The 15,784-nt window shown below is 48.5% G+C and overlaps 1 protein-coding gene across 14 annotated transcripts in view; it reads right to left on the bottom strand.

The window, feature by feature from the left end:
- Positions 1–15,784, bottom strand: part of KIF1A (kinesin family member 1A) — a 171,683-nt gene that overhangs the window by 18,508 nt on the left and 137,391 nt on the right. For 11 of the 14 annotated variants that reach the window (XM_031957496.1, XM_031957498.1, XM_031957503.1 and 8 more), the window contains 2 exons: positions 4,707–4,821; positions 3,280–3,413 (listed from right to left, as the gene is read on the bottom strand). In XM_031957496.1, the coding sequence (XP_031813356.1) occupies positions 3,280–3,413; positions 4,707–4,821 (249 nt within the window). Of the gene's footprint in view, positions 1–3,279; positions 3,414–4,706; positions 4,822–7,545; positions 7,570–15,784 lie in introns of all 14 variants that reach the window. The other 3 variants (XM_031957497.1, XM_031957506.1, XM_031957509.1) reach the window with 1 other exon arrangement.

The raw sequence follows: 15,784 nt of genomic DNA, 5'->3' as shown, positions 1-15,784 counted from the left end.
TGAATACCCTTTTAGTGCCCGGAACATAAGGCAGGAGTTTATGATTGGGCAGTATGGAGGTTCCTGCCACCAATATGGAGCAAACCTTATCTGATACTTGGGAAAGCACGGGAGATGGAAGGAGAAACAAAACTGGAGATGGACAGATGTTGCTATGAGTTTCACCAAAGGCAAGAGAATGGAATCCAGATATCACCTAGGCCAGCAAGCTGGACTGGATTCCTCCAAACACTAAAAAGGATCCTGAAAAGAGCCAGTTGGAGCCAGGATGAGAAGAGCCTACCGGGGTTCTTCAAGCACGGGCTTTGTCAGGCTGGCCTCCTTCCCAGCCGGGACAGACGTCAGATGCTGTGCATGTCGTGTACACAGATTTTAGCAAGGACTTTGACTATCTATTTCAACTGTTACGCATGGAAAAGACGGACAGATAGGGCTTAGGTGATAATCCAGTGGAGAGATTCAGTGCTTGGAAGAGCACGGGCTAGTGCGTATTTCCATCACTGATTTTGTTAAAGCGGAGCTAGCGTGCTCATCCCACGTGCAGACTGAGCACAAGTGGGAGAGGAGCGGCGACTACTACCATGCTGAAGGACAGAGCCGGGACCCAACCATATCATGGCAGGCATAACAAAGGGAAGAACCCAACAAGATGAAATCTAATAGGAATCAATGGCATTTGAATATAAAAGAATCAGCTTCTTCAATGTAAGATGGAGAAGGCACAAGTAGAGGTGTAATTGTTTTGAAAAAGATCTGAAGGGTCTCAGTGAACTGAAAACTCTATTTATAGAGTCAGTGAAGTGATACAGCAACCAGAAAAACAAAAGTGATCTAGGGTCACGTTAGGAGGAGCCATGCTCCCACGATTAGAGAGGTGATGATTCCCTTGTTTTCTGTTCTAAGACTTCTTCTGAAACACTATGTTTAGTTTGGGGACCAGTGTTTTAGAGGGATGTCAGTCTTCCAGGGTGTGCGGAGAGGAGGGCAGCTAGGACTGTGAAGGAGCTTAAATCTGTGATATGGGCATGGAGAAAAGAAGCTGAGGGGCCTAGGATGGTTAGGCATAGGTGCTGGAAGGGCCACCATGGGCAAGAAGCAGTGGTCTTGTTCTTCCTGGTCCCCGAGGGGAGAACCAGATCCATCCAGCAGTGCCGGTCAAAAAGAGGCTAACTTAGGTTGCATGTTAATCAGACTTCATAAACATTGCTTGAATAGAACTCGATTGCTTCTTTTCTAGAGCTAACACACCTGGCGGATCTAAATCCCATCCCCAAAACAGCAATGATAAGGTCTATTTTTTTCTAAAGAATGGGAAAGTCATTTGCTGATGCTGAGATGAGAGATCTTCATCTGTGAGCAGGGACGTCACAGTCACCCTATCTAGTGCCGACATCCCAGGAGTCATTCTAGGGTTCAGCTGACCTAGAATGGATGGCTTGTGGGATCTGAATGATGAGGAAAGTTCTGTTTCCAGCTCGATCATTTCTGCTGATTTCTTGCTCCTTAAGAGGACCTAGTCATGGAGCCCATGTTCTTTATTATAGAATTACTAATCTTAAGAATAGGGGAGGACTTTAGAAGTTATACAAGATGATTTACATCCAAGCTGAACTGAGAGATGAAAGGAACAACTTTACAGAGAGAAAAGGGAACTCAACTGCTTCTCTATAGATATGAAGAATTGGAAGCACAGAAAACTTCTTCCTAATCATGGAGCCCATGTTCTTTATTACAGAGTTGTTGAATTTTAAGAATAGGGGAGGACCTTAGAGATTATACAAGATGACATTTCTGAGCTGAACTGAGAGCTGAAAGGAAAAATTTTTACAGAAAGAAAAGGGAATTCAACTGCTTCTCTACAGATATGAAGAATTGGAAGCCCGGAAAGAAGTTTTCCTGTGCCCCGGAGCCACACACACTAAGTCTACTCCTCATCAAGGACAACTCTTCCTATAAACAAGCTCAAATGTACCATTCCCCATCTCCGGATGTTTGCCCGGCTCCCTCAGGCCAGGGATGCTATTCCCTCACCTCCATCTCTTGGTTTTCCTGGCTTCTTTCAAGACTCCACACAGAGCCCACCTCTTGCAGGACACTCTTTCTGATCCCCTCAGAGGCAAATGCCCCCCGTCAGGTTACCTTCTGTTGAGTATATATGTATATACCTGGATATCTTCATATGGTCTCTTCCATTACAGTGGAAGATCTTTGTAGGCAAGTACTCAAATTTCACTTTTCTTTGTGCCCCAGCATGTAGCTTAGGGCCTGGCTCAGCAAATACTTAGTACTTGTTGACCGTCTCTTGGCTGACATTTGAATCAGCTTATTTGGTAACCCTTCTATGGTCCCCGTGGTCCCTGTCACGAATCATGGATTTGGATAAGGCAGAAATCTTAGAGACCATGGAGTCCCGCTCTCTCACTGAAGGTAGGTGACTTATCCCGACATACACAGCTGGTGAATGTTCGGGGCAGGTTTTGAAGCCGGTTTTCCTGCCTCTATGGCCATCTATTCTGCCATACTTTTATCTTGGTCATTTTCTTTTAGATGGCTGAAACTTGTCATGCATTTGAGGAAGCATCCATTCTATAAGTTATTTAGGAGACCTTCCCTGCTCCCTGCGAAGCCTTTGGCTTGAATAAGGTCCTTTTTTTCAAACTGTTTTTAAAATGACTCAGAAATTCTTGGCAGCGTCCCTGCCTCTTGGGCTTTAAGTATCTTCTCTTCTGGTCACTCCCTTTCTCTGCTGGGGCTCCTGACCTTGCAGGACGAGAGATACCGTGATTCATACCTTTCCAGCCCTGGACGCCTGATACGTTGGCCACAGAGCTACAGCTAGTAACTGTATCCCCAGAGTAGGACAAAATGTTCCCGATGCAAATGGCCCAAAACAACCCCCAAGACCCTTCTGGGAGTAGGAATGGGAGGCACAGATGGGTGAGGAACAGGGAGGAGTTCCCTGGGAAAGAGAGGACCACTCCCCTGGCAGCTTCCGATTTTAACTCATCAGTCTTAGGAAGTGGGAGCTAAACTTGCCTGTTTCTATGCGGCCAAGGGACTATGAAGGCCAAGCAATTTCTCCATGTAAACTCCTTGGGCCTGTAACAGAGCCAGGGCAAAGATGCCAACCCGCCATTGTTATCCTACCATGACCAGAAGGCCTTTCATAGGAGATTTCCTTGGGAGGTCCTGCTGCAGGGCGAGCACTAACCCTTCAATATGAGGCAATCATTTCTTACTGAGCGTTTCCCAAGAGGACCATCACAGAGCGGACTTTACCTCTCGGAGGCTCGCAGGCTCCCGCTGCCGAACAGGTTGCGGATGGAACGAGATGCCGGGAGTTTAGCATCCCGGGAGTAGAACACCATGCAGAAGTCCTTGGTGATCACAGCAGGTTGGGTGCAATTCTCCATCTGAAACACAGGAGAAAGAAAAGTGGGCGGAGGAGGAGAGCTCCTGTGAGAGCCCTACCCATGATGCTTCAAGCCTGGACAGACTGGACGATGACGATCTCTGTCTCATGCCATCTGTTCTTGTCACGAATTCAGGGACACACAGCGCATCACGTCTCCATCCCCAGACTGGATGGTCCCCCGCCCGCCTGACTTTTGGCCTCTGTTATCACAGGGGCTTTTTGTGGTCTCAACCAGTCACTTCAAACTTGAGATCTCTCCTTCATCTTGCAACTGGAGAGTCCCAGAAATGAGCCAAATCCTTTGAAAGGCAACGCTCTAAGGGTATCCCTTCCTCTGGATCTCACCATGGAGGCCACGTGTGCCTTCCTTCATGTGGCTCCCTGAACAAAGGGCATGGGACAAGCCTCAGTGCAGCACACCTTGCGGCTGGGGAGAGCTACGGATTCAGCACACGCCCCTCAATGATTTCCTTCTCATTGGCTAATTTTTAGAATAATCCAATTCTAAAACTGGATATAGCTTTTAAAAATCATCTGAGAGGGAGAGGGAGAGCGCTGCACAGTGTTGTGAAAAGAGCCCAGGCTTGGAACCCCAGATGTGATACCTACCCACTAGCTATGTGGCCATGGGCAAGTCATTTAAGTGCCCTGAGCCTCAGTTTCCCCATCTGTAAAATGGGGATACTCAAACGTCACGCAGGATTATTGGAAGGATACCTGAGATGAGTCATAAAGCATTTTGTGAACTCAAAGGGATTACCCTTTCATTTACAGGTGAAGAGGCAAAGCCAGAGAGTTCAATCGCTTTGTCCAGTGTCACTTCCATAGGTAATCAATGGCAGAGTGGGCTCTTAGAGCAAGTGTCCTGCACACTCTATTCTGCTAAATTTTGGGTAATTTTCCTTCCAGATGGTATAAGGTCTACAGTGTGATTTAACTTTAAGGAAGTCACACTTCATGAAAATTTAATCTCTTCCTAGTCAGCTGTCAAGGCTGACGGGCACTGCCCATGGCCAGCACCAATCCCCATGACTCATTAGCCTGTTCCTTTGCTCTGCTGGGCTAGCTTTGCCAGGTGCATTCAGGGAGGGACTGCATCTGCAGTGGCTGTTTGGGGTTTCAGATCCTAGTTCTTATTTCTACTTTCTGACCCCCTCTGTGTGTATGGGGCGGGTGGGAAATCAGAGGTGGCAAACGCTAAAAGTCCCCAAGATTTGGGGTTCCAGGGTTTTATCCTTTGGGCCCTGGAGGACGTTGGGGTTTTGCCCTGGGAAGAAGTCCAGTTCCTTGCCTCGATGTAAGCAGAGAGTGTCATGTAGATCTTCTCACGGTAAGGGGTGACCCGGTTCAGCAGGAGGGAGTTGTGCATTGAGCTGTCCCAAGCGGCTTCAAACTGGTAGAAGGTCCTGAAAAGAAGCAAAGCTGGGTAAAAACCAACCCGGATGCACACCCAGACACAGCCGGAGGCGGGGGCCGAACATGCATACAGACACGTGGACACACACATGTGTGACTGGCAGATGGAGCCGCCTCAGAGTGCTCAGGCAACAAAGCTCCCATGTGGCCCCTGCCTTGGGCTGGGGGCAGAAAGTGAACATAAAACTTGGGGCAAGTCAGAATATTGGAGGGCCTGCTGTCTTGGACGAAGATGGACGTACTCTGAACGAGAGGAGAGAGACAAGAGAGAAGGCAGCAGGTAGACAGAAAGGGGCCCAACCCCCTCACTGGATTACTGCAGGGGAAACTGAGGCCTGAGGAGGGGCAGGGACTGGCCCAAAAGCCCACAGGTGGCCATGGCAGGGCAGTGGCTTGTCATGATGCATCTGCCAAAAATGGGGCAGCAGAGAAAGGAAGAGGAGAGACGGAGAGCCCAAGGTCAAGAAAAGAAAGAGAACAAAATAGAGGAGGGAGAAGGAAGTTATGTGGGAGAGAGAGACAGACAGATGGACCCAGAGAGAGAGAGAAAGAGAGAGAACGAGAGAGAGACAGACAGACAGAGAGACAGAGAGAGACAGAGAGACAGAAGACAGCACAGAGACAAAGAAAGAAAAAGAGAGACAGAAACAGAAATAGAAAGTGGGAAAGAGAGAGAGAAAGAGATGCAGAAAGAGAAAGACAGAGACAGACAGAGACAGACAGACAGACAAGAGACAGATGGACCCAGAGAGAGAGAGACGGAAACAGAGATAGAGATAGAAGACAGCACAGAAAGAAAAAGACAGAAACAGAAAGAGAGAGTGGGAAAAACAGAGAGAGAGAAAGAGACAAAGAGATGCAGAAAGAGAGACAAAGAGGCAGATCAGGAAGCTGACCAGAGCCACAGAGAGCCACCAGGCATGGGAGATGGGGCACCTTTGGCCCCTCTGACTGAAATGAGATGACTTTGTAGCAGCAGCACTCCAGGCTTCCATCTCTGCCGTCAAACATGAAGCACTAAACAACTGTCTTCCTTCCATGGAATGGAAGAACTCTGTGAGCGGTGGGAGGATGTTCAGAATGGAAACCAGCAGGGAGCCCCTGATCCACCCCCGGATACCCCAGACCCTCTCTTTGGCTTCCCTTTTAGTGGGAATTCCATCCCTGCGAAGCTCAGAATCCATCCGAAGTCTAAAGAGCCCCATTCTCTTCTTTCATTCTCTTCATAGTGAAATGTCAGCGGGATGCCTTCTCTGACCTGGGTCCCCACTCAACACATCTGGGAGAGGGTCTCTCTGTCTTTCTCTGTGTCTATGTCTTTGTCTGTTTCTCTCTGTGTGTCTATCTCTCTCTCTCTTCTGTTTCTGTCTCTATGTCTTCCTCTGTCTCTATGTCTCTCTCTATGTGTCTCTGTTTCTCTCTGTCTCTCTCTCTCTGTGTGTCTCCTTCCTCCCTCCCTCCTTCCCTCCCTCTCCCTCTGTCTCTTTCCATCTTTCTTCCATTTCATATAAGAAGGTATCCACCTCAGAAACCTTCTGTATATGCTTTCCTATGCATACATCCTTCCTTCTGGCTGGATTGAGAGCTCTCTGAAGGCAGGGACTCTTTCATTTCTGCATCTGTATCCTCAGGGCTTAGCACAGTGCCTGGCACATAGTAGGTGCTTAATAAATGTTGACTGACTGATTGAACTATGCTCAAACTCTAGGAGACGAATCCTTGGAAAGGTAAAACTGGCATAAAAGGTTCAGTATCTGTTCTCTGAGATGGAAGCCCTGGGTCGGTGTTCCATTGACATTGTCCAGAAGCACTAAAGGCTCGTCTGGGCACACCTAGAGTCACAGCATCGCCAATGTCAGAGATGGGAGGGACCTCGAGCATCATTTAGCCCAATCCTCTCAATGCATGTTGCCCTCTGGTGGCTAACCCAGGCTACGGGATTACTTGAAGGCTCCCCATTTTTTGGAGGGAGGGAGTGTTTCCCAATATCCTGTAAGTTGACAGGTTGCTCCCTGCCTCCCACTCCCAGGTCATAACCATGGTGAGCCCATCATTCCCAAATAGTATCGTTTCCCAATGCTTGGCCTGCTCTGGAGCTCTAGGAGGGGGTCATATTTTTTAGTTTTATGCATTTGCCTCAGTTCAAAATGTCCAGGGTTTGCCTTCGAAAATTTCCGAGGTTCTCTTGGGGGAGCCCCCCACCTTCTCCTGGTTTCCATCTGATTATCCTCAAGAAGACGTAGGTTCCAAAACACTTTCACATCAACATTCCGTCACCAAGAACACAAAGTCAAGCCCAGCCAAAGCCTCTTTAGGAAGAACGGGCTCTGCCGGCAAGAGTCCATTGGATCGGCCCCGTCCCGTTTCCAAGGACGTGCCTCGGCAGTTCTTGCAAAGTGGATTTGGGAGGGCATCGAGGCACAGACAGCTAGACCATGAGTCTATTCTAGATGTCACAGGTGAATGACAGGCGGTCTGGGATCTCATACAAATTGGGGACATGGAACTACAAAGAAAACCAAGATGGGGACCACAGTCAAACACGATCACTTTAAGGGGGATGGAGAGTTCCAAAGGAAAGGTTTTCAGGGAAGTGGGGTTTAGAGAAAACAAGAGTAGATAGAGCAGGGGAAAAAATAAAAAAACCAAAAATTCAAAAAAAAAAAAGAAGGGTACAGACCAAGCAGGTGAGGAAGAGAAAAGTGAGGTTATACCTAGTGTCATTTCCGAATGAAATGCTATAGGTGGGAGGCAGCCCAGGACACATACACGGACACACACAGAAGAAATTAAAATGTCAGAAAACACCGTCCAAATGGTGTCCAGTGAGAAGAAGCTAACTCCAAAAAGTCACAGTGTGTACGAGACAAAATGTGAGCCGTGTCTAGTCATGGATTTGGGGTGGCCAGAAATGTGAAGAACATGCACCAACGGGTGGCCAGATTTGGCAAACTATCCTAAGGATAAATGGCTTTATCTTATTTCCCAGAGTCCCAGATCTGGACACACCATTCACATGCCATGTCAAGGCGGTTGGAGGAGGAAAGAGCTGAGGGGAGTTGGGACCATGGTCATGGAGTTGTGGGTGTATCCACGTGGCCCTATCCAGAACTTCAGCTTTAGTTATTCCTTCTGGACACCCCCCTCCCTTCACTGCCGTGCTAAAAGAAGTACACGTTCCCTGGAGGGCCAGAGTGAGATCTGGGGGGCTGAGGGGACAGGAAGATGTTCAGGAGCCGACTCCCATCCCCACCCACATGGAGAAAGACTTCGTTTCAAAGAAAGGCCTATCAACAGCAATGCTAATAACGAGCATCAAAGACACGGACGATGGACAATCAGGTCCATGAGCCCAAGGGCCAAGGACCTACTATGGTGAAGGATTTAGAAGGGGTCACAAAACAGCCGATTCAAGGAGCCAGGAGAGAAAAGTGTGCTTAGTTATAAGTCAAAATGTCAGAACTGGAAACGACCTCGTGGCCTCCCAGACCAAACCAAGCCTGAAAAAGGATCCTCTACTAAGTCAGTCTTTGCTTGAAGACTTCCAAGGTGTGAACACTCGCTCCCTCCCATTACAGACCATCCCACCCCTGGCTTAGGAAGTTTCCCCCTGATAAATTGGGCTCTCTGCTGCTTCTGCCCATCTCTTAATGATGTGCTCTGGGGCCCACAGCCCTCCCAAATCTGAAGTCATATCCTCTCGAGGCTGTTCATTCCTTCAAGTTAAACAATCCCCTTTTCCCCCTTCAGCCCATATTTTCAGGCAGGATTTCTAACACATCTTCCTCTACACATAATCTGACTTATCAATGTCCAACCTAAAATGGGTCATCCAGAACGGGGGGAAAAGTCCAATTCAAGCCCACCAACCGATACATCAGCCGTGGTTCAACCACATCAGGGAAGAGGGGATGATCACATTCTTCTCCTACACACACTCCCCCGCTTAGTGAACCCTGGGACAGGATTTGTTCTATGGTTTACTATTTTAGGCTCCCATGTCTCAGAGCAATCCCATCCTTAGCAAGACCCTTTTCTCCAGGATTATCTAATAATAGTTGGGTTTTTCATAAACTCTTGAATCAGAAGGAACCTCCAAAGCAGTCAATTGCTTTGTCTCTCCCTAATATGTCTGACTTTCATATTTGAATTAGAGAATCGAGAATTCTATTTTGTTTAATCTCTCATCAAAATGTCCTGGAATTCCTGGTGGCAGCCATTCTATTTTGTTTATTGGTTTGCTTTTGCTTTTTTAATCTCTGTGCCATCACTCAGCCCTAGACATCTGTCCTCCAAAGACATTTTGACCAGAAGATAAAAATACTTGGGGTCTTGTGGTCAAAGCTGTCTCTGTCTTGTCCACTTGTCCTATGGAGGGTAACTGACTTCCCCACCTCATTAACTCACCCTGATATCTATCTCACTCCAAACTAGTCCAGCTTCTTCTCTTCCACCCTCCTACCCTCACTCCACTGATAGATGGGGACCATCACTCTTCCTTGACCAGTGAAACAATGGATTTCTACTGAGCCACAATTCTGAATCAAGAAGTAGGAATGAAGAAGTATTCTATTTTCAGAGTTGTTGTTGTTGTTGTTGTTTTTAAAAGAAGCAGCAACAGAAAATGCTCACCATGTTTACTTAAACTTCAGGTTCAGGAATTTGAATTTGAAAGGAAAAGCGTCCATTACTTTGAGCCAACCAACCGCTGATCATCACTGGGCAAGCTTCCTACCCTGTTCCTTCAAGGACACTCAGGTTTTTCCCAATGCAAAGCTTTGCTCTGCCAATAGATGGTACGGGTGATCCAAGGTGATCAAAGACACTACTAATCAAACTGGCCTCGGTCTCATGGAATGATGGGAAGGCAAGAACCAAGGGAAGTTTTTGTTAATCAGAGATGCTGTTTGTCTACCACATTTCCTTCATTGTTCTCCCTCATTACTACATCTGCAAGTACATCACTTAAAGCCGATAAACAAAATTTGAGCAAGATATTTAAAAGATCCACCTCAAACCCATTTTGTTAGCTCCCCAAATATGAGCATATGGGAACCAAGAAATGGCCTCGGGATGCTATTAATACCCACTCTACTTTGTGCACATGATTTGTGTAGCATCATCAGAGCTGGGGGCCAGCTCAGCTGAACTGAGCAATTGTCTGGGCTCTCTGCATATGACCTGAGTCTCTTATGTTATCTTCTAACTAGCTTTATTTCCCTTAAGACTAAAAGCAACAGAGGGGGGTGGTGGAAAGCACCAAAAAAGTTTTTGAAAACCTACTCCAAATCACTGAAAAGAAATGTTCAGTGTGTATTGCTCCATATTCTGATTTTTGTCTCATATTTTCTGTCCATGTGAAGTTGAATATATTTGTGTAAAGGTATACACATGTATCCAAAAATGGCACCTTAACTTTTTTTTTTGACATTTTTTGTTTTAAAAAATAAACTATTCATTTGAAAAACTGCTGTTCTTAATAGTTACTCTCTGAAAACATGAAAGAACTTACACTTTTTTCCAGACAATATTTAATAAGTTAGTTTAATATTTATATGTAAGTTCTTCATGTATGATTGTGACCTGACATATTTGAATAAACATTAATTGAATATAGTCTTTGAGCCAGTATAAGTACTACCCTATCCATTAAATCTGGGTCGTTCAAGTAAGAGTTAAACTAATGCAGTTTTGGACTCATTTAGTTCTTTATAACATGTGAAATGTATATAGATATTGTAGATGAATATTTGCCTGAGATATTTTTATAAGGGTGCAAATGTATCTAGTTCCTCTTAAATTAAAAATAAAATTTTAAAAAGACCAGATGCAGCAGGGGACCTCAGGAAATGACAAATAAGGGGTAGAGAAATCCATCAAAACAAACTCAAAACACACGAGGGGCAGATATCAGCTAACTGCAGTCAACTGAGTGCAAATGGATCCGGCGCTCAGGAGATTCTGGCATCCCCAGCTGACTGCAGTGTGCTGGATAGATGCTTTGTGTGATGTAACAGGAAGTGTCAGCCTTGGTTTTGGGAGAACTGAATTCAAATCCTACTTCTGACACCCAAATGTGACCTGGGCAAGTGACTCCCTCTCACTAAACCTCCATTTCCTCAGCCATAAAATGGGGATGTGTGTGTTCTACTCGCTCGTGGCCTGCCTTGTGGAGATGTGTCCAAGGTGTTTCTAAAATTTATGAGTTGATAAAAGTCTGATCTAGGACGGGTGCTGGGACACTCTGACCACAGAACCAGGGACTCTCCCCAGTACCCTCAGAGAGCCGGACGTAAAGCTGGTCTCGGGAAGTCCTCACCTCAGTTTTCTCTATCACAGGCTCACGGAGATTTTGGGGACCTAGTATAACTGAATCACTTTACAGATGGGGAAATGGAGGTTCAGAAGACTAAATGGCTGGGTTAAACCACACAACAAATCAGAGGCAGACCTCCCTCTTGAAACTAACCCTCTTGAAACTAACTTCCATGACCCATTTACTAGGAGAATGGAAGCCCCCTGAAAGTAAGGACCATTTTTGTTTTTGCCTAGCCCAGACCAAACTTGGGGCATGGTGGGAAATTCATAAACAGTTGTTGGATTGCACTCTGGCACGTTGGGCGGGGGCACTGAGGGAGAAGGGTAAAACTCCAGGCACGGGGCTCCCAAGGCAAGGGAGCTATTAGGGGCGGGCTGCTCCCCACTTGTCTAACTGTTCTAGGCAGCTCTAGGACTTAGACGAGAATCTGTGTTCTGTCACGTGGGTGGTCTCTCCATGCATGGACAACATTGTCTCAAGGGGCCTCCTCCTAACAGGTCTCAGCCGGTCCTCAGCTGACCTCAAGATGAGAGCCCCAGAAGATCGTTCATGAATGCACCAAACCCCATCTCACTGACCACAGCCCGCTAACGATCTCAGGGAAGCAGTGAGGTCCCGGGGGCCTTCCCCTGTTCTTTGGCCAGCTCCGTGGGGCAAATCAAGATTAGAGTGATGACAGGTGCACAGCCTCAACAAAGAAACCTGCAGAGCTTCTGGACCGGCAGCCTTTGGTCTCACAGCCCTGGCCAAGCTGTGTGAGGCCATCGGCAACATTCGGGAGCGGGACCAGAACATGGAGACCAAGGCCGGGAGACGCGGGACCAGAGCCAGCTCTGCCTTCCTGTCTCAGGGCCTCAGTTTCTGGGAACTGGACTTGTTGACTTCTAGCCCCCAAATGATGATTCTGAGTCATGGGGTATTTTTATATCCAATCAACAAATCCAAGATTTCTCCCAGGACGTCCCCTCTTTACCCTGTGCGATGTAATATGGGGCTTTGTCTCGTTGGGAACCAGCTGCACTTACGCCTGCTCGGGCTCGAGGCTTTGGCCACAGAGTGACCGCTCATTGACAGATGGGAAATCTGGAGCCTTGGGGAGGGGTGGGCCCCGGGGGGGGACAGAGACAGCTCGGCTGCTGCTGGATGCTAGAGCGTCCATGAGCCCCCTCGGGTGACAGAAACAGGCTCCATCCTCTCCACACTAACCCTCAGGCCAAGGACCAGCACGTGCTTCAGCATCCCATGGCAAGCGGTGGCCCTTGGGGGAGCTTCCTTCCCGTATCCACCCTCGCACTGGGCTCTCTGAGCAGCAGGAAGGAAGCTCCCCCAAGGGGCCTCCGGAAGGGGTGAGCCTGTCCCGGCTGGGCTCAGGAGGGCGTTGGCTGGGGCCCGACGGCTTCCAGGAAATCTTCACTAAATTCAAAGCAGAAGTCAGCCCGGCGGAACGGCCAGAGCTCTGGACCAGCAGCTGCAGGAGCATGCCTGCTGCATGACCGGGACCCCCCCTGCTTTGTGGGTCTCGTGATGCTCAGTGATCCCATATATTTCCCCCTTCTGGACTCAGTCTGCTCATCTTTGAACTGGGGAACTGGACGAGAGTGTTAACACTTGTCTGGTTTTTCTGAGGGGATAAAATTCTCCCAAGGAGTTGCATAAGAACGATGGGGAGGCTTTAGGAGCCCACCAGGGGTATCCTTAGAAATCTGCTCTCCTCTCACTCAGCGCCTCCAGGATCAACTCTCTGAGACGCCCTTCCCAACCTGGGCTCTCCCTCGAGGGCCACACCATGGGGCCTCCATCTCCAGCCTCCAGGCCTTTGCACCTGCTTTCTCTTCTCACCTTCTTGCCTCCAGTCTCAGACTACCTCTGTCCCTTCAGAACCCACTTCAAACACCACCTTTCCCCCCGATAACACCCGGGCTGGCCCCCTCCCTCCCAAAGAGCCTTGGGCTTCCAAGTACAGATCGGTGCACCCTGGCTTTTTATTTCTATTGTAAATGTTTGTTCTTGCCTTCTCTCCCCCTGCCAGGTCAGCAGGGTTTTCCTTCTCTGACTTTGTAGCCCCGGTGCCAAGCAGAGTAGGCACTTAATAGAAGCTTATTGATTGATTGGCTACTTCCAGGATCCCACAGTGACCCCCATGAGTGGGTGCTGTAGGCCCATTTTACAGAAGAGGAAAGAAGCCCTGAGGGGTCACCCCACTAATGGACATCAGGGGTCACATTAGAACGCGGGCCTGCACTCCTACCAAGAACAGGGCATTTTCCCACTCGCCAACATTCCCCAGCTGGTTCACAGGGTGGGGTAAGGACCTCTGGGATGGTCGGGTTCAGCTCTGAGCCTCAACCTGGCCCTCAGTTTGGGGCCCCCAAAACCTGACTGTTAAGTTAGGCTTTAATGGGGTTGAGACCTCGGGGACCCCTACCCCACATTTAGAGCTGGAAGGAGCAGTGAGCTCCTCTGGGCCAGGCCCCTCATTTTTACAGAGCAGGAAATGGTTAAGGCAGGAGTAGTGGGGTACAACTGGGCAGATCTCCAGACTCTGGAAACAGGAGCTGGATCCCAACTGCCTGCCTGCCTGCACAGATGGCTGTCCCGCTCTCTGGTTGTTTCCTCAGTGGTAGGAGGAGGGATTGGAGAGTGGCCTTTGGGGTCCTTCACACCCAGGGGTCCCAGACTGCCGGACCAGCCCTCGCTCCCCTGCACTCCAGTCCAGCCCCATGAAGTATTCACTGTGCTCTGAGTCAGAGAGGGAGCCCCTGGGCCCCCCGCTCAACCTGGCTCTGCCCATCCTGTCTGGGAGACCCTACATAAGTCACAGCTCAGTGCCTCAGACAATTCACAGGGACTATAAATCCTGGAGAACTCTGACCCGTGAACATGAGACCCCATCTCCTGCTAAGGATCACTTATGGCCACCTCTGAGGTCAGTAGCCCAGGGCCGATGGGTCGCGTTTCTCGGACGAGGGCCGGCTTCCCGGGAACATGCTACCTGGCAGGGCGGGCTCTGTGGCCAGTTGTGGAGGTCTGTTAGCCAGTCTTTTTGGCTCTAAGCCCCATGCTCCATTCCTCAAACCTCTGCTTAATGCTCTCACCGAACTAAATCTACTTGCAAAATCTATAGGCCAGATCCTCGGAGTTGTTCCCATGGATTGGAAGCTCCCTGAAGGCAGGGACCGATGCCTCTGGCTTTTCAAGCTCTTCCCCGTCTGTCCTTGCTCCCTTTTTATTTTTTAAAACACGGTATCCCTGTCCCAGCACTCCACCCTCTGACCAGAGTGGCTCAATTGCCATTCATTCCTCACCCTTAACTCGGCCGCCATCTTTGCCCCAATCCCCCTCTGGCTGCCTGTCCCGTCCACTGCCTCTTAGGGTCTCTGGCCTCCTTTGAGCCTCAGCTCACACCCCACCTTCTGCAGGAAGTCCTTCCTGTCCACCCCCCTCCCGTGGCCAGGAATACGTTCCCTCTGAGCTCGTAGCTTTGCAAGGACTTGGTACACAAGTCCTATCTCAAGTTCATGTTGTCTGCACAGTGAGACTAGAAGCTCCTTGCGGGCAGAGACTCATTTCCCTTTTTCCTTTTTAGCTTCAGGATTTTGCACAGGTCCTGGAATCTAGCAAGCCTCTTACCACCTAGTGATTGCTGATCTCCGAATTCCCAGCACCAGTCACAGTCTCTAGGCCCCAGTAAGTGTTTCCTAAATGCTGGCTGGACTGGATTTTTGAAGAAACAAAATACAGAATTGGAACGCTGCCTCTGGGGGCTCTGGGGACAGGAGAATGCATCCAAATGAGTTTTTTCTGGGCCATTACATTCTCCTTTCTCCTTTCGCCCTCGGAAGGGCTGTTCTGGGATGCTCTCGCTCAAGGTCTTTCTTTTCTACCCCTAGCTCTTAATACTCTCTTCTTGAAATAGCTTTGCCCAATCTCATCTTTCCCTCGGGAAAACATAAGGCTCCTGAGAGATGAGGATGCTTGGTTTTTGTGTGGTGCTAATTGCTAATGTACTAAAAATAAATAAATAAATAAAATAAAATTCTGGTGGAATTGGGGGGGACTTAGTTATCATTGCTGCAGAAGCCAGGACAGGGGCTTACACAATGGGGAACAGAGACAGTCTGATGTGGAAGAGAGTCTCAGAGGGTGGGACTGCTAAATGTCTTCTTACTATAGCCTCACAGCAAATAACAGGAGTCATTTTCTCATCCTAGCTACACTGAGGCCCAAGATTTATCTGGAGTCGATCTGTAAATCAAGTCCCCTCTTGCCCCTTTCTCCATCACTTCAGTAGACTGTGGTCCATTGGGTACCCCACTGTGTAGCCTCATGACTACAACAGAGAATTCCTTTGGGTCTGGCCTTTGGACAATGTTAGGCAATCTATGACTGATGAGAAAGAGGGTCTCCCCCTGTCCCGGCTAATTTCTTCACCCATCATTTCCTTTGAGCCCCCCTCGCTATATCTTTTGCACACTTATCCAGACAATCCACTGTCTAATTCCTTTCCTCTCTCCACTTTCCACAAAATATGGAACCATGGCTTAGATTTGGATGTTATGGACAAAGTGACCCTCCCTCAGATGATCCACTGTCCAGTTCCTTTCCTCCCTCCACTTTCCACAAAATATGGAGCC

This window comes from Sarcophilus harrisii, chromosome 3 (assembly GCF_902635505.1).
Source record: "Sarcophilus harrisii chromosome 3, mSarHar1.11, whole genome shotgun sequence".
NCBI classification, from domain to species: domain Eukaryota; kingdom Metazoa; phylum Chordata; class Mammalia; order Dasyuromorphia; family Dasyuridae; genus Sarcophilus; species Sarcophilus harrisii.
This window is presented reverse-complemented; position numbering and strand designations above follow the sequence as displayed.